General features: G+C 48.8%; 1 protein-coding gene across 1 annotated transcript; it reads right to left on the bottom strand.

Moving 5' to 3' along the window:
* Window positions 1-5,297: 5,297 nt before the first annotated feature.
* On the bottom strand, window positions 5,298-10,047 carry LOC125551248 (putative inactive receptor kinase At3g02880). Its single transcript, XM_048714406.2, has 2 exons — window positions 8,529-10,047; window positions 5,298-6,303 (listed from the first exon to the last, which is right to left on the bottom strand). Exons 1-2 carry the CDS (start codon window positions 9,955-9,957, stop codon window positions 5,657-5,659), a joined length of 2,076 nt encoding a protein of 691 aa, XP_048570363.2. The 5' UTR covers window positions 9,958-10,047; the 3' UTR covers window positions 5,298-5,656.
* Window positions 10,048-10,150: the final 103 nt, after the last annotated feature.

The raw sequence follows: 10,150 nt of genomic DNA, 5'->3' as shown, positions 1-10,150 counted from the left end.
GCTCATACTCTCTCAAGTTCAGAAAAATCATGGTGACTAAAAACTTGTTCTACTTCAAGCTCCCAAGCTAGATAAATAGCAGGATTAAATCTACCCTCAAATGATGGTAAAGAGATAACCTGACCATATGCTTGTGTGTGTTGTCCCAACTCTCGTGATGGTGAAGATGTGTCCGTCGTCCAAGAACTTCTATCTCTGGAACCTGTCATGATTAGTAGAAACAAGAACCAAAATTCGAGAATAATGTTCCTATGAACTACTAGGATGTGGTTGTAAAGTGCTCACAGTAAAGCAAATATCAATATCTTACAAGTTCTTACCATGCAGCAGGTGGTGAGAGGCAACTAGCGGTGTCAAATAACTCCGAAGATTGTGTAAAGCGATTGCCAGGGGAACATGCGTATACACGGTGTAGAAATATGTGGAGCTGGGTTGGCTATATATGGTAGCAAAAGATTAGCAATAATCAATTCAGAGATGCAATGTTGAATAAACGTTCAACGACGGTACTATGCTGGTCCTAGGCTAGACCGAACTAGAGACGCGAGCCTAGAATACTAATGAGGTCACGTCGTAGCACAACTAGCATCAATGAAGGATACTAAGTAGCTCTGGACAGCAAGATATAAGTGAAGATCACAACGGCAGTAAAGATAATGATGTGAAACAACAGCCAAGCAGGATATATCAACAACTTTGTCTCCAACTTTCCTCTGAAAAAGTTTGTGCCGATTTTTTTTCAAGAGTGGTATTGACTCAAGCTTTCAAACACAAAAGGAATCACTCAATTCCGAGTTGATATGAGGAGTCAAAAAATTCAAAAATTGTCCTGAAAAACTGGAATAAGCTGTGTTCATGAACTTCGGAGGGCAAAAAGACCTATTTAGAAGCCGATTTTGAGGTGCCAAATATTGAACAAGCTTCTTCAACTATTTAGATGTGGCTCGTCGCTAGCTTTCGTTTGAGTACTCGCGGAGGCAAAACGGACTTCGTATGAGGAAGTTATGCCTGTTTTACTGAACAGTGCACAAAACAGATTCCAATCCGAATTCAACTACGAGATTGAGTCTAAAAAGATTCGAATTTTTTTTTCTTCTCTCTTTTTTTTCCTCACACTTTTTTTTCTTTCTCTCCTTTTTTTTCTCTGAATTTTTTTTCTCTTTTTTTTCTCTCGTTTTTTTCTCTCTTTTTTTCTCCCTCTTTCCAAAACAAACTAGATAAGATGCAGATTGGATCAAGTGAAGATGTGAACGATCTCAACTATTATTATGACAATGAATGGTGGGTAGCACGTGGTGGAAATTGATGGATGGATGGTGGACAGCGGAAGAGATAATGATGCAGCGGTGGCGTGACTAATGTGAATAGAACTCGAAACTCTAAACGAACTAGACACTAAGACTAGCAACTCGACACGAAAGATGAATTTGAAGGTGAATCCAATTGGGTTGGAAAGAGCACGAAATCTAGTTTCCAACAAAAAAAGAATCACCCAATTCGGAGTCCGTATGAAAAAGTTGTTGGCGTTTTGAGTCAGGTATGTCTGTGCAGTCCGAATCTGAATCCAGAACGTGAGAGACTTGGACTCTATCTTCTCTTGGCCGAAAAGTGACGTGAGAGGACTTTTTGAACAGAACCTAAACTTCTCCTTTTCGCTTATCTTCATATGTGGATTGTACAAATGTCCCATACACCTGCAATTAGACAAAACACACCCAAACTAATACCACTTGTCAGCCTGTGGTATATGGTGGTGGATATATGGTTGGACAATAGGTAAGAAAATAAATCTAATCTAGGAAAACTGGAAATTCTCACCGAGCAACCTGAAAACTGATACCACTTGATAGAGGCGAGGGTGTCCCGATCTTTCGATGAGATGATAACTATCGATTTGGTGGAGATGACTTTGACGATCCGACTACAAACGTGCACGACGTTGCGCCTTAGCAATCGCTAAACCAATCTCCTGAGGTTACTGACGATGCCGGAAGCACGGTCAGCCTGACCACGAAGGTCTATTCCTGTAAGCAATCGAAGAACGAGCAAGAATATGATAAAGCAATCTGAATATTGCAAATATATATGAGGTATTGATAATGGTGGGGATCCGTAAGCGGTCTTGGTCTGGTCGTTGGACACAAACGAAGTACACGAAGTTGCAATGGCTAACTTTTAACTAAACAAATCCCAAGGAAAAAGCTACTAGATGGATCTACTTATATAGGAGCAAGGGGTGGCGGCCAAGGAGGTGGGAGGACGTCCCAAGGCAGCCTAAAACTAACCCTAGGTCGTACAAGGCTCATGGGCCCAAGTGGAGGTGATGCAACACCTTTGGGCTTGTAGTTTGACTCGGATTCTGCTGCAACGTCAGATTGTTTCGTCCATAACTCAACGCTCCGGATGAATTTGAAGGTGAATCCAATTGGGTTGGAAAGAGCACGAAATCTAGTTTCCAACAAAAAAAGAATCACCCAATTCGGAGTCCGTATGAAAAAGTTGTTGGCGTTTTGAGTCAGGTATGTCTGTGCAGTCCGAATCAGAATCCAGAACGTGAGAGACTTGGACTCTATCTTCTCTTGGCCCAAAAGTGACGTGAGAGGACTTTTTGAACACAACCTAAACTTCTCCTTTTCGCTTATCTTCATATGTGGATTGTACAAATGTCCCATACACCTGCAATTAGACAAAACACAAAAGTGTGTGAAGTATTTTTGTTCTGGATAACATAAATAGATTATTGAATAGTTTGCATTAGAAATCACCTGACAAATATGCATGTATGCAATATTTTTGGTCGTATCCAAGGTAGTCATGTCCTCATCACCAAAGATGGCAATTAAACTATTTGTTTACACTTTATCCAACACAACAGCGAACTGCATGATGGTAAGTAAGAAGTCTGCGGCCTTCTTTTTACTGCCCATAATGAGTTGTGTTAGATGACAATGTCTGAATCTTTTTCCTTTGCAATGGTTGCCAAAGCAGTTTACTCAAGATTGCCTCTCAAACTACATGATCATGCAAAGGTTAAAGTATTTCTACCAGAACACCATGATTATCTAGATGTTTTGATGAAGACCGTGAAGGATGGGCGGTCGGCCATCACAAGGGGTTGGACTAGAGTCGTGCGTGCCTTCTGCATGAAGGAGGGCACAATATGGGCATTCCGCTTCACCTTGTTCAGCAACCAGAATATATTTCGCCTCTTTCTTTACCGTCTTTAATAGTACAAGTATACAATTGTGGTTCATCATTCTTTATTTGGTTCTTATGTAATTTTTGAACATATGTACATATGAATCGAATAATGCGTTGGTTGTTTAAACCTGATGGATATAAATAAAGTTGTAGCATACATTAAAATTCAAATTCGGTACAATTTGAAATAGAGGCAATTAAATTACAGTGAAATTACGCTCTCCAGGTTGTTACGGCACACACGGTTAGTAAAACACAAACGTTTGCGATATAGACCATAATCTGAGACAGTTCACAGAGAGGAAACGTGTGCAAGCATGCACATAGTTGCCATTTGCAAAGCGTGTGCGATGTACAATATCACAAACGGTGCGGGCAAACTAAACGTTTGTGTTAGTTTCCTTATCGTACACGATTCGCAGCCATGAACTGTTTCTAATGAAGTATGCATCGTAAACGTTGCACCACAGAATAGCGTGTGCAATAGTTGTCGTGTATGACGATGTTACGACGGTCCGAGATTTTGTAATCCTGTCCGGCATTCGTACGATGATTAGCTAATCTTATTAACAGTGAACCGTTTGTGATGGGCCGCGCATCATACACATTCTATAATAGTGAACCGTTTGTGATGGGCCGTGCATCGTAAACGTAGCACCACAGAATACCGACTGCGATGGCAATGCGAGCAGAAATGAGTAGGAGTATTGTAGGGTCCCTATCCCCGACGGTTTTTGGTTCGTATGGGAAGGACCCCCCTATCGCCCACACCCACTTGGCGACGGTTTCAACTGCCATCGCGGAAAGGGGTTAAAAACCGTTTATATAGCACCGACGTGTACCAGTGCACGTCGCTCGCCTTCTCAGTTGCGCCCCTCATGGCTAACGGCTCTATATTTTACGCATTTTTAGAGCTCATTTGTTGCATGTTCTGCACACATTCATTGAACCAAAAATATGTCCATTATGCATGATCTCCGGTTTTCACCCTTTTCATTATGAGCATTGCATAATTAGTGTTTTTATTAGTTTCCCTTGTTTTTTGTGTCTACATGTGTGTTGGAGCAACCTAGTACCAAGCACAATAAAAGAGGCCAAGGTTAGCTTTAATATGGAGGATCACGAGTACTAGACTTAGGCGTTTCATAAGGTCAAAAATGAGAGAAATATTCCCAAAGTGCTCCCAATCAAGATCTAACACCACATGTGCATCGGCGTCACTCTCGTGATCCCAACGAACCCAAGAACGTTGAAAACAGAGTTCATATGAGAACGTTATGACCGTTTTACCGAATGAATCCAGATCGTTCGACGACCTTTGAGTGGTTGGTCGTACCAGGCCGAGGCCCTGAAAGTTGCCCTTTCAGATGAGATTCTTCACCGCTTCCGTCTCTGTTGTTCATATGTAATCATTGGCTGATAAGAAGGGTTTGGAAGGGGATTAGGCTCTTCTTGAGCTTGAGCCCTTGAATCAAAGGAGAGAACCAACATTTATGAAGGAGGCGGCTAGGTTTTCACCAGGGGAGTTGCCTTATTTTCTATGCCTATATGGAATTGAGCAAATTGCCCTGGTGGGGGCATGTATATTACAAAGGGATGCAATTGAAAGTTTATCAGACGGCTGATAGCGCTATGGGTAAAGATCTAATGGCCTAGATCAAATCGACCTCAGATCCAATGGTCGGTATCACGGTGAAAATTCAATCGGTCTGTCGAGAGTGCTTGAGGCCTCAGCTTCACTTGGGTCTTCACTTCTGATTTTAACCTCGGTGATTTGACCTAATTCTCTAGTCGGTTCTTCAAAACAAGGTGCACATTTGACTCCAAATTTTGGTACTACCTCTGTTTTTAAATTTAAGACGTTTTGGCAGTTCAAATTCGAACAGTCAAAATATCTTATATTTAGATAGAAACAGAGAGAGTAGTATTCTGCTTAGGTTTAGAGTCCGAATTTCCATCGTAAATATATACAAATTTATATCCAGCTGCGCCACCAAAGTTCAATTTATTTATCAGTGCTCGTAATCAATTCTAGTCGCCTTGAATGCAAATGCAAGTTTGCCTTGTAAGTACTAGCAAAACTAAAATCCAAAATATACTTTTGAACAAATACATAATCCTATTATGACATGTATACAAGGTAAAACAGAGTCTAGAAAACTCACACAAAGTATGGCCGTTGATTCCATCCTCCAACTAGAATAAATTGTTACCTAATGTCACTAGAGACATGGAGTGGCATGATCATCCTCTGCTCCTGATTTTCATCCGTTTTTACAAATTCAGACCTTGAATTCACACGCAGCCCAACTAACCATACCCCTCGCCTTTGCCAATTCTGACACTCACCCTCCCTTGATCAAAGGCTGGGATTTGATTCCGTTCGAAGTACACATGCACGCGCAGACTTGCATCGCGTATCACTCCTCCCATCCCATGCACCGACGAGCAGTGGTCACGACGCGCCGGAGGCGCTGGCGACCTCTTCCACCATCCTCGCCACCTCTGCCATGTTGGGCCGGCTCTCCGGCGCGGGGTCGGTGCATTCAACGGCGATACGCACCAGCTGCACGGCGGAGCCCCCGCCGGCCGCGGCGATGACGGGGTCGATGACCTCGTGCTCGCTGCCCTCGGTCACCGCCGCAGCCGCCCAGTGTACGACGTCTGTGCCACCGCGCGCGTTGAGGAGGTACTGCGAGGGGAATCTCCCCGTGATGAGCTCGAGCAGCACGACGCCGAAGCAGTACACGTCGGACCTGGCCGAAACAGGCACGCGCTGTTGCTGCTGGAGCACGGCGACAGCCTCCGGCGATCGGAACGCGAACAAGGCCTGAGGCGCCTGCGGCGCGTTGACGAGCGGGAAGAAGCCGTAGTCCGCGATGTGCGGCTCCAGGTTGGCGTCGAGGAGGATATTTCCGGACTTGAGGTTCCCGTGAGGCGGCGGCGGGGGCGGCGCATCGAAGTCGGCGCCGTCCATGCTCACGAACCGCATCGTCGGCATGCCCAGCTTCTCGTGGAGGTATGCCATGCCCCGCGCCACGCCGAGGGCGATCCTCAGCCGCGTCGGCCAGTCCAGCACCACCCTGTTGGGGCTCTGGTCCCCTGCACCGATCGATCACACGGACGTCATTTTAGTTACACATAATAAACATTAACCCAAATGATTGACTATCCGTTGTACTCCCTTCAATTTTTTTAGTCCTCGTGTAGGATCTGTCTTAAGTCAAACTTCTTAAAATTTGACTAACATTATATGAAAAATAATCAACATCCATAAAATTATTTATCTAAAACCACCACATTTAAGGCTAGCGTAACAACTTGATACCACATTTGAGCTAGACACAAAAAATTCACCAAAATTGCGTCTAATCTGTAACATGAAGCACTGATGCTTCAATTTGGTCATGAAGACAGCGAATCTGACCTGTTGGGCCCACCTGTCCGGCCGATGTGGCATGCCTACCTGGATAATTTGCAAAGGTGGCCAAAGGCCCACCTGTTGGCCTCTCTCTTATTCACCCCCCTCTCCCCAAGCCACCATCTTCCCCACCCACCCCGACATAGACGGCCATATCCAGCGCCGCCGCAAGAGCCTTACCCCGGCGATCCTCTCGGTTGTCCCAACTAGCTACCATCCGCCGCCACAAGCCACTGGCCCTGCCTGGATCCAACCCTTATCCAGCCCGGATCCGGCGAGGATCCGCCCCGCCGCCCAGTCCGCTGCCTTACGCCAGTGCCGAGTCGAATAGGAGCATGACTACAGGAGATCTTGCCCCATGTGTGCTTGCTTCCGCCGCCACTTGCTGCTTACTTGAGCGTGGGCGCGACCAGGCCCTCCCAGCGGGCACGGAGAGTGCGGGGGTGGCCAGGGCCTCCCGTTGGGCGTGGCGAGCACGGGGCATGGCCATACCGCTCCACAACGGCGTGCACGACCAAGGCATCCCTGCGTGAGCCACGAGCACGGGCGTGGCCAGAGCGCTCCACGGCGGCGCGCGTGGCCGGGGCCTCCCGGCCGGCACGTGCGTGACTAGGGCACTCCACCACTACACTCCCCCTTGTACGGTGGCGACCAAGGCCTCTGGCGGTCGCCCCAAGCACGAGTTCCCAACCAAAACGCGTTGGATCCAGGGGCGATAGAGGCCTGGGGCAGCTCGGGGATGTCGGGGCGGCGCTGCGAGCTCGAGTTCATCCATGGCGGCGGGCATGGCAGTTGGTCCTGTTTGACAGAGAGGGAAATCAGGGAGGAATGAGGAGAAGAAAAAGAAAGGGGCGGCGAGGGGAGCTCCAGCGGCTTGACAGTGGCGGCCAGGTCTCGGATGTCCGTCGACCAGCAAGGGCCGCGAGCCGCGCTGGTGGCGTGCAGTGCGCTGATAAGCGCCCATTTCGTGTTTGTTGAAATGCCCACAAGAAAATGATTTTTTTTGAATGGAGACAAACAAATGAGTCACTTACAGGTGGGACCCTTGTCCACACAAACATGCCACGTCAACATGACAGGTGGGCCCAACTTGTCAGTTTCACTGTTTTTGTGTGCTTATCAGACAATCAGTGCTCCCCGTTTGTCATTAGGCACATAATTGGTGGTTCTTGTGCCCTCTCTGAAAAGTGGTACTAAATTGTTACCCTAACACCAAGTGTGGTGGTTTTGGGTAAATAACCCACGTCCACAATATCAAACGAGCATCATGAGATGCATCCTGGGATTAATTTTATATATTGTATATCCTAGGATTTAAATGATAATGTTTTTTAATATAAATTTGATCAAACCATACAAAGTTTGACCTAAGATGTATCTTATATGCGGAGTAAAAATAAGTGGGGAGTCCATATACATCATGTAGTCACTAAAGATGAAACAATCTACAAATATCAAATCATTAATGTAGTTAATTGGCTAGGCAGTTGGTTAAATATATCGGTAATCAGGTCAATTTACACAGTATTTTTTTTGTTTTCATTGATTTAATAATAAAAAGCGCTAATTTGTGGCTGACATCCATATAATCCCGGAAGAAAGGAGTAACTTCACCAATTGTTTTTCTTTTTGAAGTACTCAAGTAGGTCAACGGTTTCTTATGTGTAATGGAATTAAGCTTTCCGTATAAATAATCAACAGATCAAGCAGCAGCAAGGGTTTCTTCACTAGGGGTTCTACGCGACCACCTCATCTCCCTCTACTTTGTTGTCGGTTTTGACAATGTTGCGATGATTGCTCATCAAACATAGGCACAAAGTTAGCTCCTACGACGACTATGCATGGTGTACCGACTACCTGCACCGACGGCCGTAGTAATCATATTGGATCGTAATTACGTTCTTACCGTGGAGGACGTAGAGGAGGCTGCCGCGTGGCATGAGCTCAGAGACGATGAGCTTCTCCTCCTTGCGGTAATGGTAGCCGAGGGGAGCGAGCACGTTGGGGTGGCGGAGCTCTCCGAGCACGCGGAGGTGGTTCTCGAACTCCTCGCGGCCGACGCGGTTCATGTCGCGCATGCGCTTCACGGCCACGGTGATGCCGTTTCGCATGGCGGCCTTGTACGCGGACCCGAGTGTGCCGTTGCCGAGCACCTCCGCCGAAGCCTTCATCATGTCCTGCAGCCCGAACTCGCCGCTCGACTTGCTCATCAGGACGAACTCGTCCATCCGCTTGCCGCCGGCACCACCACGTGCCGAGCCCTGGCTGCTGCTGCCGCCGCGGCTGGACCCGCCTGTTTCCATCGCCACCCCTGAGGTGCGAGGCGCGGCTGTCACGGCCGGCTTGGGGGAGATGCCGCCGCTGGCGACAGGGGCGTCGTAGTACGCCGGCGGCGGCGCGCTGTTCCGCTGCTCGTCTTGCTGCAGCATGAGGACCATCGCCCCGGAGACCAGCGCGATGACGAGCAGGATGATACCGATCACGACGACGATGCTGGTCTCGTCCTCCACGGCGAAGTAGTCCGCCGCCGTCATCGGCGGCATCGACGAGGGCGCCGGCGCGGCCACCGGTGCGGCCACTGGTGCGCAGGCCTTGGCGTCGCTCCCTGGAGCCCCGCACAGGGTTGGGTTACCGGCAAACGCCGACTCGTTGAACCGCGTGGCGACAGAGCGCGGGAGCACGCCCGTGAGGCAGTTGTGCGACACGTTGAACAGCCGGAGAGACTTGGGGAGGAGCTCGGGGACGGCGCCCTCGATCTTGTTGTGGTCGAGGTGGAGCTCGATGAGGCGCGGCGCGCCGGCGATGGCGGCCGCTGGCAGCGGGCCGGACAGGTCGTTGTTGTCGAGGTAGAGCTTCTTGAGCCAGCGCATGTTGGCAAACACGTCGCCGGGGATAGGGCCGGTGAAGGCGTTGTGCGACAGATACAGCGCACGGAGGCTGCGGACGGTGGCGAGGCTCGCCGGTATCGGGCCTGCGAAGGCGTTGCGCCTGAGGTTGATTGAGTGCAGGCCCGGTAGGTTGGCGAGCGCAGCAAAGTCGAATGCGCCGGAGAGGTTAAGGTGCACCAGCCGGAGGCCGATGAGGCTGCCCTTGTAGCACTGCACCCCAGGCCAAGGTCTAGCGGCGTTGCACGGCGCCGGGGGCAACAACGGTGACCACGCCTCTAGCGCGTTGGTCGGGTCCTTGAACGACGCCTTGAGGCGCAGGAGCGCCGCTGCCTCGGTGCCTGGTGGGGAGGCATCAGGCTCAGCGGCGACCACGACCCGGCCGCCCGCGAGGAGGAGGAGGAGAAGAGTGGAGAGCCGGAAGGCTAGGATGAGGATGACCATGACCATCTTGGTGGAGGTGCCTTTCCTCTAGTTTTCTTCCAGCCTCTGTAAATGTTTCCTGCCTTTCTTGGCATTGCCTCTTCTGCTTTTTGTCAATGCCTCTTCTGCTCCAGTGGTTTGGCATGCAGTTTTGGAGCCTAAAAATAGTACGTATGACGCATGCTGAGATAACAGGTCAGCAATGGATATGATGCAAATG

Source organism: Triticum urartu, chromosome 4A, assembly GCF_056163025.1.
Source record: "Triticum urartu cultivar PI428250 chromosome 4A, HENAU_Tu73, whole genome shotgun sequence".
Taxonomy (NCBI): domain Eukaryota; kingdom Viridiplantae; phylum Streptophyta; class Magnoliopsida; order Poales; family Poaceae; genus Triticum; species Triticum urartu.
Note: the sequence above shows the minus strand (reverse complement) of the source record. Positions and strands in the feature narration are given on the sequence as shown.